At 40.2% G+C, this 20,302-nt stretch overlaps 1 protein-coding gene across 2 annotated transcripts in view; it reads left to right on the forward strand.

Annotated features, from left to right (window-relative positions):
- The window catches only part of GABRB3 (gamma-aminobutyric acid type A receptor subunit beta3), a gene marked incomplete at its 3' end in the record, with an annotated part of 371,697 nt that extends 351,597 nt beyond the window's left edge, over positions 1-20,100 (forward strand). For both annotated transcript variants that reach the window (XM_083361517.1, XM_083361516.1), the window contains 2 exons: positions 1,054-1,298; positions 19,753-20,100. In XM_083361517.1, the coding sequence (XP_083217643.1) occupies positions 1,054-1,298; positions 19,753-20,100 (593 nt within the window). The remainder of the gene's footprint in view (positions 1-1,053; positions 1,299-19,752) is intronic.
- Between the last annotated feature and the right edge of the window lie 202 nt (positions 20,101-20,302).

Genomic DNA, 20,302 nt, shown 5'->3' on the forward strand with positions numbered 1-20,302 from the left:
CGGGAGAAGGGCGGTATAAAAATTAAATAAATAAATAAATAAATAAATAAATAAATAAATAAATAAATAAATAAGAAAACAACACACCACTCTTCTTGGATATCAGCAAAGGAGACAAGGTCAAATTAGAAATACAAGCCTACTGAAAAATCACCCACAGCAATCAAATGCTCCACTACTTTCCACAAAAGCAGCTATGTAAAAACATTTTCCAGATAAGCACAAATGTATTGCAGCAACCCAGAACACCATAAATAGGAAGCAGACCACCTGTCAAATATCTTCCAACAAAACAATATCCACTCAATTTTATCAAAAAGTACCTGACCATTCAACCCTACAGCACAACCAACACAAGCTATGAGAAAACTAACACATTAAAAACATTGATATATTAAAAACATATCAGAAACAAGACTACTACAACCACATAATAGTACTGTAGCACACAAACCAACTAACCATCTTCAAAACATCTTAAGTAAACTAAAAAATCTAGTATCTCAAGAAGAGGAGTCATCTACAACATACAGTGTAAGGACTTTAATAGTCACTGTTTGTTTGTTTGTTTGTTTGTTAAATTTATTGGCTGCCCATCTTGCCTCAGGGTAACTGGGCAGCTTACAATCATAAAAGGCAAAAACTGTATAAGCTAAAAGATATGTAGGATTAGACAGGCAGAAGGCTAGCAGAGCACATCCATGAACATCAACTGGCAATCAGAACACATAATGAAGATTTTTAATCTCACAATACATGGACAGACTCAATCACAGGGCATCAACACTGCTAGACATCCCACACTTACAATACTGATGATGTTACCTAATTGGGTAATGAAGCATCTGCAGGCAAACATCCAAGCTCAGAGAGTACCAAGGACTCCACAGTTCAACTCTGAGCTACATGTATTTTCTTCTATTAGAATGTTGTCTCTTGCAATTCTACTTAGTTTTTTTTCCACATCACTGGAAAACTCCTGGAAATTGCTACAGAAATAAGTTATGAAAATGATGCAAAAAGATATTGATTCTTGTTTTTCTTTCTTTTTAGGTATTACAACTGTCCTTACTATGACAACTATCAATACTCATCTCAGAGAGACTTTGCCTAAGATTCCATATGTCAAAGCCATTGATATGTATCTTATGGGCTGCTTTGTATTTGTCTTCTTGGCCTTACTTGAATATGCCTTTGTCAACTATATCTTCTTTGGAAAGGGCCCTCAAAGGCAGAAGAAACTTGCTGAAAAGACAGCTAAAGCAAACAATGATCGTTCTAAGTTTGAAAGCAACCGGGTAGGATTTTTCATGTCTTCTACAAGTCTGTCTTATTTTCAGTTTCAAGGGATGGTTCCAATCAATGAAATTAAGTACTATTACCTTGCTAGTTGGATTGTATATTAGATTATACAGATAGCATAGCCATCAGCATCACTTTATATTCATTACAGTTTATCAATATAAAATATATAGCATACCAAAATGCAATAAGCACAAAAATTCCTAAAAAGTTGGCAAACTTGAAAATCATAATAGTGAAAAATAGTCATCGGAATTTGTCCTTTCATCATTGGTATTAATGTAGTCTTCCTTCCTTCCTTCCTTCCTTCCTTCCTTCCTTCCTTCCTTCCTTCCTTCCTTCCTTCCTTCCTTCCTTCCATTTTTAAGCAATTGGGTTGATCACAGAATAAAAAGAAATAATATGTGATCATGTTTTTTTAAAAAATGAACAAGATGGTGAATCTTGAAATTTTTTCCCTTAAGTTCTGTTTCCTGAAGTTATGAAACTTCTTTTAACAAAAAGAAAAAAATATGAGAGACTAGTCCTGCTTGTCTTAGATTACTTAGTATAGCAGAATAATAAACAGTAGAATTCCTTGACGTTTTGTTTTTGCAGTTGCATTTATAAGTATCACTATAATAACATTTGATAGGAAAGGACAGCTCTAAAAGTGGGAAATTTTAATATGCATTTTCATAGTTGACAATGCATACTAAACCTTAAATATATTATTAAAAATAATATTTCTCCAATTAAAACATATATTTGAATATAGTTCTAAAGTTATACTTATTGCATTATTTGCATTATTTTAAGAAAAAATATTTACAATGTATACATTTAAAATATATACAAAAATGTATATAAGGAGATCTGCAACATGATTTTTCTTGAACTTAAAAAGTGCAATTTAATGCAGACAAAAATGAGTTTTTTTAAAAAAAATGAGAACAAAATTCATAAGATTCTTTTTTTATTGAAAAGTTTTACAAAATTTTAATAATAATTCCCCCGTCCCCATCAACTCTCCCCCCTTCCCTCTCCCCCGGACTTCCCAAAGCAGAATACAGGGTATTACATATAACAATCTTATGCAAACATATGCTAAATATCTATTACAACATTAACAAACCTTCTACCCTTTAACTCACTTATAACAAAACTAAAGTAATTATAATAACACATCTATAATTGTTAAGAATTATTCATATGCTATTTGAAACTTTTTAGTCCCATATTTGTTTTGAATATAATCAATCCATCTTTTCCATTCCAAAATATATTTTTCTTGTGACTGTTCTTTCAAATATGCTGAAACTTTTGCCATTTCAGCTACGTCCATTACTTTAAGTATCCATTGTTCTATTGTAGGTAAATCTTCTTTCTTCCAATATTGCGCCACCAACAGTCTGGCTGCCGTTATTAAGTGTAACATTAATTTAGTTTCTATAACAGTACAATCCGAAATAATCCCCAATAAAAATAGCTGTGGAGTAAATCTTATTTTTTTCTTAAAAACTTTCTGAAAAATCCACCATATTTTTATCCAAAAGGCTTTAACATTTTTACATGTCCACCATATATGATAATAAGTTGCCTCTTCACTACCACATCTCCAACACTTAGGTGGTTGATTTGGATACATACATGCTAACTTTTTAGGATCTAAATGCCATCTATAAAACATCTTATAAAATTCTCTCTTAGGTTTTGTGCTTGTGTAAATTTTACATTTCTAACCCAAATTTTTCCCCAAGTATCCATCATTATGGGCTCTTGAATATTCTGAGCCCATTTTATCATACAATCTTTAACTAACTCCGATTCTGAATCAATCTCTATAAGAGCATTATATAACCTTTTTATATGCGATTGACTTTGATCTCTAATTTGCTTTATCAAATTTTCATCAACTTTTATCAGGGCTTTTTTTCTCATAGAATGCTCAGAACGGAGTTCCAGCACCTTTTTTGGATGGAACCTTGTAGGGTAGGCAAGGCGGTTTGTATGACATGTGTGAGTTCCGGCACCTTTTTATTTTACAAAAAAAGCACTGACTTTTATTATACCAATTTTCTGATCTTCTTTCCATCTAGCTTGTAATTGTATAAACTGAAACCAAGTCTGTACTATCTTTTCTTCCTTTAAAACATTTAAAGGTTTCAGTTTCAAAATATTCCCTTCCATCCTAAGAAGTTTTTTATAAGTAATCACATCTTGTTTCTGCTCCACATTTATATTTCCTATTGCATGTCTAGGTATTGCCCATATAGGTATTTTATTATTTAATATATATTGGTACTTTTCCAAACTTGGAACAAAGCATTCCTTAAAATATGAGTCTTAAAAATATTATCCACCTTTTTGTTATAAAATAAATACGCATGCCTTCCATACAATAAATCATACCCCTCAATATTCAATATTCTTTCATCCGTTAAATTGAACCAATCAAGATTCTTAAGAAATTAAAAGTTATATATAATATTAGTTTTAATTGATTCAGTAATGCTAACTATATACCAACATTCAGTTATTTACTAAATCGGTAAAAGAAGATGTAAAGAATTTGAATGTAAGAAAATGGGAAATTGGGAGACCCTTACATCCAAAACATATGCAGTAAAAACCCATATATTTTGTGTGTGAGTGAGCAAGGGAGAAGGGAGAAAAAGGCAAGGGAGAAAAAGAAAGATACGCCCAATTGAATGCAGAATTCCAGAGAATAGTTAGAAGAGATAAGAATGCCTTCTTAAATGAACAGTGCAAAGAAATAGAAGAAAACAATAGAATAGGGAGGACCAGAGATCTTTTCAAGAAAATTGGAGAAATGAAGGGAACGTTTAATGCAAAAATGGGCACGATAAAGGACCAAAATGGCAGGGACCTAACAGAGGCAGAAGAGATTAAGAAGAGGTGGCAAAATTACACAGAAGAACTATACAAGAATGAGCTTAACGTCCCTGATAATCACAATGAGGTGGTCACTGACCTCGAGCCAGACATCCTAGAATATGAAGTGAAGTGGGCCTTAGAAAAGCTGAGCAACAACAAAGCTAGTGGAGGTGACAGTATTCCAGCTGAGCTATTCAAAATCTTAAAAGACAATGCAGTAAAAGTACTACATTCAATTTGCCAGGAAATTTGGAAAACTCAACAGTGGCCACAGGATTGGAAAAGATCAGTTTACATTCCAATTCCAAAGAAAGGCAGTGCCAAAGAATGTTCAAACTATCACACCATTGCACTCATTTCTCATGCTAGTAAAGTCATGCTTAAAATCCTACAAGCTAGACTTCAGCAGTATGTGGATCTAGAACTACCAGAAGTACAGGCAGGATTTCGAAGAGGCAGAGGAACTAGAGATCAAATTGCCAACATACGCTGAATCATGGAGAAAGCTAGGGAGTTCCAGAAAAACATGTACTTCTGCTACATTGACTATGCTAAAGCATTTGATTGTGTGAATCATAACAAACTGTGGCAAGTTCTTAAAGAGATGGGAGTACCAGACCATCTTATTTGTCTCTTGAGAAACCTATATGCGGGTCAAGAAGCAACAGTGAGAACTGGACACGGAACCACTCATTGGTTCAAAATTGGGAAAGGAGTCCGGCAAGGCTGTATACTGTCGCCCTGCCTATTTAACTTATATGCAAAGCACATCATAAGAAAGGCAGGGCTAGATGAATCAAAAGTTGGAATTAAGATTGCTGGGAGAAATATCAACAACCTAAGATACGCAGATGATACCACTCTAATGGCAGAAAGTGAAGAAAAACTAAAGAGCCTCTTGTTGCAGGTGAAGAAGGAGAGTGCAAAAGTTGGGTTGAAACTTAACATTAAGAAAACCAAGATCATGGCATCTGGCCCTCTCAATTCCTGGCAAATAGATGGGGAAGAAATGGAGGTAGTGACAGATTTTATTTTCCTGGGCTCCAAGATCACTGCAGATGGGGACTGTAGCCAAGAAATTAAAAGACGCTTGCTCCTGGGGAGAAAAGCCATGGCAAATCTAGACAGCACACTAAAAAGCAGAGACATCACCATGTCAACAAAAGTGCGTATAGTCAAGGCTATGGTCTTCCCAGTTGCAATGTATGGCAGTGAAAGTTGCACCATAAGAAAGGCTGAGCGCCAAAGAATTGAGGCCTTTGAACTGTGGTGCTGGAGAAGACACCTGCGAGTCCCTTGGACTGCAAGGTGATCAAACCAGTCAGTCCTAGAGGAGATCAATCCTGACTGCTCTTTAGAAGGCCAGATCCTGAAGCTAAAACTCAAGTACTTTGGCCACCTAATGAGAAGGAAGGACTCACTGGAGAAGAGCCTAGTGCTGGGAAAGATCGAGGGCAATAGAAGAAGGGGAAGACAGAGAATGAGGTGGCTGGATGGAGTCACTGAAGCAGTAGGCGTGTGCTTAAATGGACTCCAGAAGATAGTAGAGGACAGGAAGGCTTGGAGGAATGTTGTCCATAGGGTCGCGATGGGTCGGACACGACTTCGCAGCTAACAACAACAACAACGAGCTTTTCCAATTTCCAGAGCTACAAATTTTCTAATTTAAGATTGGGAATGCACTTGTACATATGCACACATAAGATCACTTATTTCACATCATCTATATACTACCAAAATTCTCATGTCTGTAACCTTTAATTAGGCAATCTTTGAAGTTATAAGGCAACAATTACTCAATCAAATGGGTTAACTTAGAGAATGCAGAAATGACATTTGGGAATGTTGTGGCCACTTAAGCATCACCATGCCTTCTGACTACACTTCCCAGGAGGTCTCAATGAGGATACTTGGTATGGTTTCAATAGGTTGCAGTGAAACACAGGGTGATTTTTTTCCCAAAAGGGGAGGAAGCTTTAATTCTGGGTGACTGGGTTTATAATTCGCACTATGGGGAAAGGTCCAAGGAACTTTGGTCCCAATTTTTTGCTAGGTAGTTTAAATCTTAGATATTTTGTAGAGAGATGAACATTTCCCTCCATATGAAATGACCTCTGGTGTAATGTATAATAGTTAAAAATGCATTTGACAGTTGCGGTTTGACAGCACAGTTTTGACAGTTCTGTCTGACAGCTGCAAGTTGACAGCTCCACATGCGGTTACCGCTGATTGGTTAAGAACACAAGCGGCGGGAGAATCCTCGGCTGGGGATTGGGCGAAGGCTCGCCGGCTTCAGTATAAAAGGGTTTTTTAAACAGGCTGCCTGTGTTCCTGAGCAGATGAAATAAACCAGCTGAAATCGACCGAGCCTGCTGTCCTTTATGACTGGGAACCCACACAAGACATTACATCTGGCAACGAGGGTGGTACTGCTTCATGGAGCTGATCACTGAGTGAAGTCACAAGCTGACTGTCACTGAGCTGAAGTCACTGGGGAAACTCGTCCCCAAAGGAATCCGCGAAGCAGTATTCACCGGGACGGCATGACTACACTGGGGCAGATCCGAGAATTCGATATTCGATATCCCAAGTGATGGGAGTCACATTTGGGACAGGTAGAGGGCTACCTCCTCATCATAATGGAGGACCGCCTAAAGGCCACGGCTTTACTTTGCCTCAGCGGGCCAGCAGTCTATGACATTGCCAGTGGGCTCTGCAATCCTGACCCAGTCAACACTGTCTCGTACTCAGAGCTGACAGACAAATTAAACAAACATTTCAGGCCAGTACACTCAGAACTATACTGGCGGCTTCGGTTCGCCCATCAGACCCAACATCCAGGCAAAGCTGCAACAGATTTTGTTGCAGCAGTATGACACGCCGCTCACTGGTGCCATTTCCCAGACCTTGAAGACAGGATCCGGGACCAAATCGTCCTTGGACTCCTAGACGAGCAGCTCCAACGGAAAATTGTCGCAAAACCGACAATGAACCTCACTGAGGTTATCAGCGAGATCCGAGCACATGAAACTACTCATGAGGAGACACAAGCTTGGCCCACCAATGGGCCAAACAGGTTGATCTACCAAAACAGTTTTACTGATGGCAAAGAAGAGGTCACGGAAACGACAACGAGATAGATGTAATTCAGCAAAAATTCAAGAAATCCCAGGCACAGCATGGTGCCGGAAAGGGAGCAAACAGACCTCAGAACTAGCCAAGCCCCCGCACAACGGACCTCGGAACTAGATGTGCCAGCTGCAGAGCAGCTCACTCACAGGCAGTGTATAAGTTCCGGAATGCCAAATGCCACGAGTATGGCAAGACAGGGCATATCCGGTCCGTATGCCGCAGCCGAAATCGGGGAAACATCAACAACCTCAAATCATCTCTGCCAGGTATGACAACCCCTTACTCCCCACGCACAGAGCCCCCTTGGCCCTTGGTACAAACCACTAATTGGCACAGGGAGCCAGATAGCCGCCTAAACATCCACCAGTTGCTGAAGCCAAAGATAAAAATTACAGTCCACTTGCAAGGAGTTCCTTGTGAGATGGAGGTGGACTCTGGGTCCTCGGTCTCCATAATTTCAATGGAGACCTACAACTCAATCTGTGGCCTCAGCTAATGGAAGATTTCCCTAAAAACTACCCAAATGAAATTGGCTGATTTTCAACAAGCCCCAATCAAATAAAAGGGATAGCCATGCTAACTGTTCGGTTCAGGGGATTTCTAGGGCCATTAGTCACCCAGGGAAAAGGGGCCAGTTTAGTGGGACTTAATTGGTTTGAAGCTTTAGGTATTTGGCTAGGAGGAGTCCACCTGACCCAAGCCAAAAGCCTTGAATCTGTCTGCAAACAATTTGCAGACATATTCAATGGCTCTTTATGAAAATACACTGGGGCTCCTATTTCCCTGAAATTAAAACCTGATGTCCTCCCAGTCAGAATTAAGGCTAGAAGGGTTCTGTTTGCCCTCAAGTAAAAAATTGAGAGCAAACTGGAACGCCTTATAAAATTGGGAGTGCTGGAATCCGTGGATGGGGAAAGCTGGGAAACCCCTATAGTCACCCCCGTTAAACCTAATGGCGAGGTTCGGATTTGTGCTGACTATAAGGCCACCCTAAACCGTGCATTGAACCCGCATGCTTACCCTGTCCCATCGGTGAAGCACGTCCTCTCCGCGATTCAGTCAGGCGCCATTTTTGCCAAGCTCGATCTCGCACATGCATATTTGCAGCTTCCTGTTACCAGGGAGACGGCAGATGCACAAACGATCATGACACACCGCGGGGCTTTCAAAGTTAACAGACTGCAGTTTGGCATTTCTGTTAACCCTGGAATCTTCCAGGAAATTATGGAACGAACTTTGAAAGGCATCCCGGGGTTGTGTCCATACTTCGACAACATTCTAATCGCCAGGGAATGCGAAGAGGTGTTGAATGCTGATTTCCAAGCCTATTTTGTGAGAAGGAATGAATTGTCCACACACCAAGGGTGTGTCTTATGGCGAAGCAGAGTTGTCATTCCAGACAAACATAGTGCTAGAGCCCTCCTAGCACTACATGAAGGTCATCCTGGAGTAGTAAAGATGAAGGCTTTAGCACATAGCTACTTTTGGTGGCCTGGCCTTGACAAAAACACCGAGGAACACATGGCTGGATGTCACCATTGTCAGCAGGCCAGGCCAGGGCCACCTCACTCACCTCTACACAGATGGGAAACAGCTCACAACCCCTGGTCTAGGATCCACATTGACTTTGCGGGACCCTTCCAGGGGCAGCTATTTCTCATTGTAGTTGATAGTTATTCAAGGTGGCTAGAGGTGATTCCAGTCAAAAGTATAACCACAGCCAGCACTGTACAAGTGCTAAGGGGGCTCTTCGCTACACATGGTCTTCCTGATGTGATAGTCTCAGACAATGGGCCACAATTTACTTCTGCCAATTTCCAGATTTTCACCAAGGCCAACTTGATTAAGCACATCACCTCTGCTCCCTTCTGGCTGTCCACTAACGGCCTGGTGGAAGTTATGGTCCGAACAACTAAGGATGCTTTACATTGCATCATCATGGGCAACTGGCACCAACGCTTGGCCCAGTTTCTTTTAGCCCAGCACTCTACCCCCTGCACAGCCACTGGCAAGAGTACTGCGGAGCTACGTTGGGGCTGCCGTCTGGTCACAAAACTTGACAAATTACACCCTGACAGGGTGGCACCTGAAGCAGAACTACCAGTTCCTCCAAGACAATTCAATCTTGGGGATTATGTTTGGGCCAGAAACTTTGGGCTGGGGGACAAATGGTTACCTGGGGTGATTATTGTTTGCACTGGGCCTATTTTCTATCTTGTTGAGGGGGAAGGGGGCTGTCAGTTTATATGGCACATAGATCAATTGAGGAAAAGGGGATTGAGTAACCTTCCTCAAGCTCCTGGTGGACAACCATCTTCTGGCAAACCAGTCACCCCTGCCCCCAACATCCAGGAAATGTCCCAGCAAAATAGACAAGAAAACCTTTCAGACTCTGGGGGAAAACCCCATATTTGGGTCCCCCCCAATATTGCCCTAAGTCACCAGGGCAGCAGAAACTCCGTGGCTACGAATCCCCTACCTCCTACAACACCTCCAGCCAGGGAATGTACAGCAGATGATTCCCGGAGATGCTCTGTCAGGACAAAAAGACCACCAGCATACTTAAAAGACTATGTATGGTCCAAGGGTCAAGAGTCTGGCTAAACACACCTGTCATAGACACTGTACAACAAAGAATTCTGTAAATAGTTACTTGTTTAATTGTGGGGGGGGAAGGGGTGTAATGTATAATAGTTAAAAGTGCATTTGACAGTTGCAGTTTGACAGCACAGGTTTGACAGTTCCGTCTGACAGCTGTGAGTTGACAGCTCCACATGCAGTTACCGCTGATTGGTTAAGAACACAATGCTCCCCTATTTCTAGATGTACTAGGTGGGTAGCCAGGGCTCCCCCTATGAGAGATAATAATAATAAAGTTGGAAGGGACCTTGGAGGTCATCTAGTTCAACCCCCTGCTCAGGCAGGAAACTCTATACCATTTCAGACAAATGGCTGTCAAGTCTCTTCTTTAAAACTTCCAGTGTTGGAGCATTCAAAGCTTCTGGAGGCAGGTTGTTCCAATGGTTAATTGTTCTAACTGTCAGGAAGTTTCTCCTTAGTTCTAGGTTGCTTGATTAGTTTTCATCTGTTGCTTCTTTTCCTTCCTTCGGGCACTTTGGAGAATAGCTTGACTCCCTCTTCTTTGTGGCAGCCCCTGAGATATTGGAACATTGCTATCATGTCCCCCCTCATCCTTCTCTTCATTAAACTAGACATAATCAATTCCAACAGCCGTTCCTTAAATGTTTTATCCTCCAGTCCCCTAATCATCTTTGTTGCTCTTCTCTGTACTCTTTCTAGAGTCTCAACATCTTTTTTACATCGTGGTGACCAAAAATGGATGCAGTATTCCAAGTGTGGCCTTACCAAGGCATTGTAAAGTGGTATTAATACTTCATGTGATCTTGATTCTATTTCTCTGTTAATGCACCGTAGCACTGTGTTGGCTTTTTTGGCTGTTGCAGCACACTGCTGGCTCATACTTAAGTGATTGTCCACTAGGACTCCAAGATCTCTCTCACAGTTACTACCATTGAGCAAGGTACCACCTATACTATATCTGTACATTTGGTTTTTCTTGCCTAAATGTAGAATCTTTCTTTTTTCACCATTGAATTTCATTTTGTTAGATAGTGCCCAGTGTTCAAGTCTGTCCAGATCCTCCTGTATCTTAATCCTATCTTCCTGAGTGTTGGCTATTCCTGCCAGCTTGGTGTCAACTGCAAATTTGATGAGTTCCCCATTTATCCCCTTTTCCAAATCATTGATGAAGATCCATCAGCCTTCTCAAACCTCATGGGTAAAGGTAGCAATTTTGCTCTAATGCGCAGTTTTAGTATGGTAGGGAAGTTGATTAAGCATCAGGTGTATCCTGATTTGACTAAAATGTTCAAGTCCAACTGAGCCCCTGATTTAGGCACCAAAAGGCAAAAGGTGGGACAGGCTGACTCACCATCGTGTCGTCTTCCCCCCCCCCCCCATCATCACTGTCATAGGGATCTGGTGTGAGTAGGCTTTCAGCTGACTCCTTTTGTTTCACTTAGGGAGGAGAGGTGACTTGTAAAACTTTCCCCTGACTGGCCCAATTTGACTGGTCACATCAGCCATCTCTTTGGCTTCGCTGAAGTTCTGGTCGCACTTTTTGGCAGAGGGAAAGGGACCAGGCACTCTGCAGCTCAATGTCCAGGTTGTTCACACCTGAAACGCTTGATCTGGGGTTCAGCAGAGGCTCGAATGGGTCCACATGTCTTGCGGGGTGGAAGCCATTGCGAGGGTTGATGCCTCACAGGGTCTTGCTTCAGTTCATGTCCCGAAGCAGCAGGCTTGTGGTACCATGTCAGCTCGATATCCATGTTTGTAGCTAAGCAGTATCAATCATGGAGTTGATTAGGATTGTCTCTGCAGATACATGTCTGGAATAGGTTGCAATCCAACCCTGCTTTGAAATAGTGGATCAATGACTGCTTGGGCCATTGCCTGATCCTCCCTGCCACCCTTTGAAACTCTCTTACATAGTGTCTTGCTGTTCAACCCCTCTGCTTCACATTGTGGAGGTCTTTTCCACTTCTACTGCTTGGAATTCATCTTTGAATCTGGCCCTCAGTCCATGCATGAACAGATTGAAGTTCCATAACTCAGGTAGGCTCTTCTTGTAGACCAGCCACCAACTCTGCAGCCTCCCCCTCCAGATTGGCAGCCATGGCATCAATCATCTCAGCTTCATTCAAATATGCCCGTTCATAAGAATTAACATGAGAGCACACCTGGTTCAGGAAGATAGTCACCTTTTTGGGTCGGCTGGGCGGTGGTCCCAAAGGGCCTGCAGTAAGCCAGGGAACTATGATTGGGGCTGTTGCACTCCTCCTCATTGGAAAACCCCTGGTGAAGGTCTTGGGCTGGCAGGACACTGACAGCGGTCAGGGCTCGCACAAGGTCAATAGGGGCCAGGTTCCCTGGGTGCTGGTGGTGATCTGGGCTGGCAGGATGCCAACGGTGATCAGGGCTAGCATAGCACCGATAGCGTTCAGGGCTTGCAGGCCATCAGTAGTGATCAGGGCTAGGAGAGTAACAGTGCTGATCTGGGCTAATGGGATGCCTATGTCACTTGGGGCTGGCAGGATGCCTGTAATATTCAGGACTAACCTGTCATTGGAGTCAATCCAGGCTGGCTTAGCATCGGTAGCAGTCAGGGCTCTTCCAGTGCACTGGGGTCAACACCATAGGGCTAGGACTCCATTGAGATAGCGGAGATTCATGCAACCACTTTTCCTCCTGCCCACCTGAAAACATCTGGTGGATGGCCTGTCTTCCTTTGCCCATCTCCAGCTGATTGAACTTCTCCCTCAGGCATTCCACTGATTGACTGTGGATGGCCTTCAGATACTTCCACTCACTGGATTTGTCCCAGGCTGCTGGCCACTTCACTTTCATTGTTACAGCTGAAGGGACACCCTGTGATGAAATCAGTGGGAACTCAACCTCTGCAGCCTTCAGTGTACCCTTAAATAGCAGGGCAGCATCAGACCACCAGTTCCCCTGAGGACAATTGCTTCCTCCTTCTGAGTTAACTTCTCCACTGGAACCTCACAGGCCTTTGGTCTTGCTCCAATAGATAGGACCATGCTCTCCACAAAAGTAGCAGCCTGATATGCATCCACTGCAGCCGCTCCAAGGCTCGAGATTGATTCCCCTTTCTTTTCCATCTCTGCATCTTCCCTGAATCTTTGTCATCCTTCCAAGGTTTGGGTAGTTGACCAGGGCTCAGGACCCCATGGATAAATGAAATTTGGAGTCTTGGTTTAATGTCATGGTTCCTATAGATGAGACCAGTAAAAATAAGAACTCTGAGGCAATTGCTTTCCTCAAATAACACTTTTAATGGCTACATAATATCTGCACGAACAAAGGTGAAGCCAAGACTGAAAGTTCCCCTCCCCAAAAGGTTACAAAGTAAAAGTTAAACTCCCTACCCCTTTGATGTGTCATTTATCACAATCCCCAATTAAAACCTTTGGCGGGCTCTCTAACAGTAGCTCCAGCCTGCCAAATACTTAGATTGCTTGACCTTGGTTTCCACAAGAAAGTTATTGCTTTGACTAAACTACAAGAATGCATCTCCCCACTCCCATTGCAGTGGCAAATGAAAAATGAAGAAACATGGCTGCATTCAGAATGTTTGAAGGTTTGCCAAATGTTGATTACCTAAAAGGAAAGTTGAAAGAAAGTTGAGGCAAATGTAGGATTATATTATTTTAAGGACATTTTATTCTCACTTTAATTTTGGAAAAAGTAACCTTGCCATATTTTGTGATAATTGCCAATTGATGGGAAATCCAGATGGGTACTACCTTAGAATAGTACTTGATTTCAGTGAAGAAGATGATACTGTACTGTATTTATCATACTTTTTAACATAAGAAACATGCTCCAGTGTAAGATGTTAAGGACACATCTAATTTTAGACTTGATCTCTAATTTGAATGAATTTGGAACTAGATTCATAATACTTTGTTTGATCTCTAACATCTTCATAATTTTATATAATTTTTGAGCCCCTAGGTTCTTTAATTAAGAGCTCTGAAATATATATATATATATATCAATTCAAATTACCATTGTGGGATGTATTTGTCAACCAAGATAAATCACTAAATCACGACTGGCAAATAATATGACTGACCTCAGGGAGTCAGCCCATGATTAGTCTTCAGTCCACCTCTCTCTCTCTGTCTCTGTGTCTGTCTGTCTGTCTGTCTGTCTGTCTGTCTGTCTGTCTGTCTGTCTCTCTCTCTCTCTCTCTCTGTGTGTGTGTGTGTGTGTGTTTGTGTGGTGTGTGTGTGTGTGTGTGTGTGTGTTAATAGCTATTAGTCTTGAAAGCCCTATGCTATTTCCAGGACCTGCTAAGAAGCAAGTGAAAAGGACTTCTCTTGCAATTCTTGGTCATTGATCATTGGACTTATATCCCACAGGATTTATTTTATATTTTACTGTTAACATTTTTCCCTTTCTATTCTCTCCTGATTGTTTTGGGTTAGGGTTAGGGTTAGGGTTAAGTACAAAAATTAATATGAACAAAATTTGGAAAGTGTAGTGTAGCTGTACAGTGGAAAGAAATGTGCAGATCACATTTTTGCTCTTCAGCAGGTCATTGAGAAAAATATGACTATAAGAAAAACACATTATTGAACATTCATTGATTTAGACCAGGGGGAGTTGAAGTCCATGAGTCATAAAAGAGCCAAATTGCCTACCCCTGATTTAGACAAAATATATAATAGAACAGACTGGAATCACTGAAGCTTTCTTGGAGTATGGAGATGGTAACTTGCTGACTGTGGTAACAGTATATGTAGCATTCATGAGATTAAAGAGTATTGTGCCCTTGTTGTTCTGTTATAATACAAGAATATTGATGTCCTATGAAGAACTGTTGCAGGAATTGGGTTTGTCTAGTCTAGAGAACATGGTGGCTCAGTGGGTGAGGACGCTGAGCTTGTCGATCAGAAGGTTGGCAGTTTGGCGGGTTGAATCCTGAGTGCCGCGTAACAGAGTGAGTGCCTGTTACTCGTCCCAGCTTCTGCCAACCTAGCAGTTCGAAAGCACGTAAAAATGCAAGTAGAAAAATAGGGACCACTACGGTGGGAAGGTAACAGCATTCCGTGTGCCTTTGGCGTCTAGTCATGCTGGCCACATGACCATGAAGACGTACTCGGACAAGTGCTGGCTCTTCAGCTTTGAAACGGAGATGAGCACTGGCCCCTAGAGTTGGAAACGACTAGCACGCCTGTGCAGGGGAACTTTTACCTTTACCTTTAGTCTAGAGAAAAGACAGATTAGGAGTGACATGATAGCAGTGTTCTAATATTTGAGGGTCTGTCACAAAAAAGATTGGGTCAAGCTATTCTCCAAAGCAGCAGAAGATGGAAACTAATTAAGGAAAGTAGCAACCTAGAACTAAGGAGATATTTCCTAACAATGGCATGTATCTGGAAATCTCATCAATAAACAAATGTTTTTTTTCCAATGTTTATCTGTGCTCAGATTTTCCTGAGCAGGATCTTCTGTATTACACTCAGCATCATCTGTAACAGGAACTTTCTTCAATTAGAAAGTGTTCATTAACACAATTCTGTTAGATAAAAGCCAAATGCTAATCAAAAGTGAATATACTCTGAAGTGGGTGAAAAGCCAAACTTCTATAACATCTAGAATATGTAGAACTTTATGAGATTCATTAAATGAAGACAATTTGTCACTGAGCAAATTTATATAATGGTGTGTTGTTGAAATTCAGGAACATATTCTAAAACAATCAGTACATCATTGACTGCTAGATTTTAAGTTATTGGAAAGTAACAGGTTGTGATTCTGTAGTACCTAAGCCATTAATCCTTCACTAATAACATAAAATCGATAATGAACTAAATGCCTTGTAGAAATTATTTGCCAAAATAAAGTAAGGAGTCGAGATTCCATGAACATTTCTTTCTTTATTTATTTTTTTTGTAAATGTGGATAGATATAGCTGGTCTGAGATTTTTACCACACTGGCATTTAATAGGCGTTTTTTAAATGTTTACGCAAATTCGAACTGCAAATCTTTGCTGTTTCAAGCTACGACAGTGGCAGTTGATTAATATTAGGGCTTTGTGAGGATTGCTATATTTTGTTTGCATCCAGATCCTGGGCTTCAGAATTGGCTAATGTGACTTGCATTGACTCAGTGAATAATTAACTATAGCTCATTCAAAAGCATCAGTTGGATAAAAAACAGAGCTCTGTAAAGTAAAAGTAAAGTTATCTCATGTTATTGCTCCTAAATCAATGCCAGGTAGATTGATATTTTTTTAAAAAAAAAGAATACATATAGCGTATTATGCACTATATTGTTAATAGAATAGTTTTAGAATCTTTGAAATGGCCTCCTTCCTCACCTGACCTAAACCCAGGGCTTTTTTTCTCATAGAACACTCAATATGGAGTTCCGGCACCTTTTTTGGATGGAACCTTGTAGGGTAGGCAAGGCGGGTTATATGACATGTGTGAGTTCCGGCACCTTTTTCTTTTACAAAAAAAGTACTGCCTAAACCTTATTGAGAACTTGTAGGCCCTTCTAAAATGGAAGATTTAGGGTGAAGGAAAACTGTACACCTCTCTGAACAGTGTCTGGGAGGCTGTGGTTGCTGCTGCATAAAATGTTGATTGTCAACAGATCAAGAAACTGACAGACAGTGAATGGAAGGCTTATGACTCTGATTGAAAAGAAGGGTGGCTATATGGGTCACTGATTTTTTTCTTTTTGTTGTTGAAATGTCAGAAATGTTTATTTGTATGTTTTGAGTTGTTTTTATTTTCATTTTAATAGATGCAAATAAATGAGAGAGATGGACAAATTTTTATTTTTAATTTAATTGCATACTAATTCTGCACACTAATAGTTGCCCAATAAATTTGCCCACATAGATATTTTCTAAGAAAGCCAAAACCTCACTTTTACTTTCTTAAATATTCAGGTTTGAGGTTTATTAACATTTTGGATTGACTGAGAAAACTGTAGTAGTTCAATAAGAAAATTAATCCTTCAAAATACAATCTGCCTAATAATTGTGCCCACAGTGTAGTTTTGAGTATTCCCTGATTTGCCTGTGTAACTCTGCTTTGTAAGCTGCACAATGGCTTCCAAGTACAATTCAAGGGGTTGCTGTCACCTTTCAATCCTTTCATGTCTTGGGATTTGATTATCTGTGGAACTGTCTTCTTCCTGTTGATTCTGCTCATGAGTAACATTTTATAAAGTAGGCCTGCTTCGGGCCTCAGCTGTAAAACAATATCATCTTGCAGGATCTAGGTCAGGGGAGTCAAACTGCTGGTCCGCGGGCCGGTTTCATCATACCAAAGCCACGCCCATCCCATTGCCGGCAATGCAAAAAGAGTCACAATATGTCGTGACATGTCACGTGACGTGGTGAGTTTGACATCCGTGATCTAGGTTATATGCCTTCTTCATTGCCACACCTGCCTTATAAAGCATATATAAGTTTCTTGGGCCAGTCACTCTCTCTCAGCCCAACTCAGCTCTCTGGGTTGTTGATATGGGGAAAGTAGACAGCAGGAATATTAGGTATGTATACCAATTGATTTGAGTCTGTCTCTATCTCTGTCTCTGTCTCTCTGTCTCTGTCTCTCTTCCCCCCCCTCCTCCTCCTCCTCCTCCTCCTCCTCCTCCTCTTCTTCTTCTTCTTCTTCTTCTTCTTCTTCTTCTTCTTCTTCTTCTTTTCTCTCTCTCTCTCTCTCTCTCTCTCTCTCTCTCTCTCTCTCTCTCTGTGTGTGTGTGTGTGTAAATATAAATAGTAGGGTAAAATATAATTATTATTTCCATTTTGTCAGTTATAATAATAATATATAAGGTTCCTAGAATTACTTCAGTGATTGAAGCAGCTGACGAGTTGATAAATTAGTGAATAATGTTAGTTTTATGTCATCCCAAAACATAGGAGAGAAAACTAAAGTTGTGTGTAGATGTTCCTGTTTTAAGTAGTGTTTTCATTCTTATGATACAATTTTTGCCATGAGCTTGAGTTATCATACTTCTTCAGTAATGAATTGTTGATGGGTTCATAGGTGGGAAATGCCCAGGATTTGTTGGCCATATTAGGTTACTGTGGAGATGTTCCTTCCAGTTATTGGACTTTGCCATCCATAGCCATTTGCTTTCAGCTGCAGCAGAAACCTGACCCATTTATCTATTTATTTATATTTCATGTTTTTAGACTGCCCATTTCCCTCAAGAAGGGACTCTTCGGGGTATCTTTTCCTGAGGCATCTGTCCAGACCTGCCACTACTTAAATATCTAAATAGAAATGATCTTTGGTTCCATAGAAATAGAAATCATTCTTGGTTAAGAAAGGTATAGTTTTATTAGAAGTCAAGTGTATTGCAGTAATGCAAAGCCAGAACTAAGAATCACATGCTAAAACACCTAGCTTCAATGCTTCCCTCCTCTAGCTGTCTCTCATCGTCCACCCCTTGTAACCAATCAGGTTCAGGCAAGATGTTTTCATAAGGGTAGTTTGGTATGCAGCTCCCTCCTTCTTCCAGATAGGTGACCTTGAGGCAGCATCTTAAGGAGATACAGCACTTACTTTAGTTTTCCTAAGCATTCCCCACCCTTCATTCCCTCCTCCCCATAGTTCATGGCAGTCTGTCCCCACTTAGCAGCGAAGCACAAGGCTGGTGGTTTTTCCCCTCAAAATTATGTCCTGTTTGATGAGAAGGTGAAATGAAGTTTAAATATAACCAGTTGCTTTCCTAATTGGTTCTGTGTTAAAATGTTGAAACTCTGAAAAACATTATGTGTTCATTAACCAGCACCAAGGAAATCAATCTACGTTAGAACCATAAAGACAGTACAGTTTGGATTTATTAATACGGTTGAATAAGGTTTGCCCATTAATGGAATACAATTCACACTTGCATGTTTTTCTCCTAAAAAGAACTGGAGGAACACATTTAATCTAATCACAGGAATGATGTCAGTTTTACTGTAGATATTGGTGATGATGTGGGAGAGAAACAATTTAAAAAAAAAAACAACAGGTGTTTTTCGAAGATCTTAAGATATAGGTAGGTGCTTAAAGTTTTTAAAATGTGTAACTTCAGTGTCTTGATATCTAAAAGTGAGAAACACTATATTTCATTATATTTTTCACTAGAAAAATACAAATTGAAAATACAATTCAATCTCATTCTTCATAACCATATCATTTCACAAAAATGTTGTTAACATAAGAAACAACCCCATCCTCCAGATTTCATTCTCTGTTTCTCTATTTTTGGACTAATATAGCTGCACAAATAATAATTCCTGTGAAATATGTTAGTCAAAGCAATTGTACTTTTGTGAACTCAAGTAAACTCAACTAATTCAGTTTGCTTTAAATAGTGCTACTGAGAGGTAAAAGGCATGAATTCATACCCCTCCCCTAGTATGCAAATGTAAATTGAAGCAACAAAGATAATAATGTAACAATGACTGAGATCTTCAGTAATCAGGTACCAATAGTAAGTTTAAGTGGCATGAAGGAGAGCAAAAAAAAGGAAGAGGGATGATATAAGATGGAAAAATACTGCATTTGTTTCGATTTGTTTTATTTTTATGCTCTTTTAAAATAATCCAGTTTATTTTTATGAATATTTATATGGATATAAATATGGAGAATGAGGTGGCTGGATGGAGTCACTGAAGCAGTAGGCGTGAGCTTAAATGGACTCCAGAAGATGGTAGAGGACAGGAAGGCCTGGAGGAATGTTGTCCATAGGGTCGCGATGGGTCGGACACGACTTCGCAGCTAACAACAACAACAAATAATTTCTAAATATGATATATTACTTTTGATTTATTAAATTAATTATTAATTAACTATCAATTTGCTTCTAACTAGGTGGACATGCACGGGAACATATTGTTAACATCCCTTGAAATTCACAATGAAGTTGCAAGCAATGAAGTTACAACAAGTGTCACTGATCCACAGAATTCAGCAACATCTTTTAACTCAGGAATCCAGTATAGAAAGCAGACTTCCCACCGAGAAACTCTTGGGAGACGTACATTAGATAGAACTGGCACTCACACTAAGAAGAGTCATTTGCGGAGAAGATCTTCTCAGCTAAAAATAAAAATTCCTGATCTAACAGATGTGAATGCAATTGACAGATGGTCAAGGATGGTGTTTCCTTTCACATTTTCTCTTTTCAATTTAATCTACTGGCTATACTATGTCAACTAAATTGACTTTTACTTTATTTTTTTAACAAAGACTGTAACAAGCAAATACTATTTTGCCTGTTATTTTGTATATGTACAGAAGACATTTTACACTACACACACACACACACACACACACACACACACACACACACATATATATATATATATATATATATATATATATATATGTATGTATGTATGTATGTATGTATGATGTGTAC

This window comes from Vipera ursinii (genome assembly GCF_947247035.1).
Source record: "Vipera ursinii genome assembly, chromosome: 4".
NCBI lineage: Eukaryota > Metazoa > Chordata > Lepidosauria > Squamata > Viperidae > Vipera > Vipera ursinii.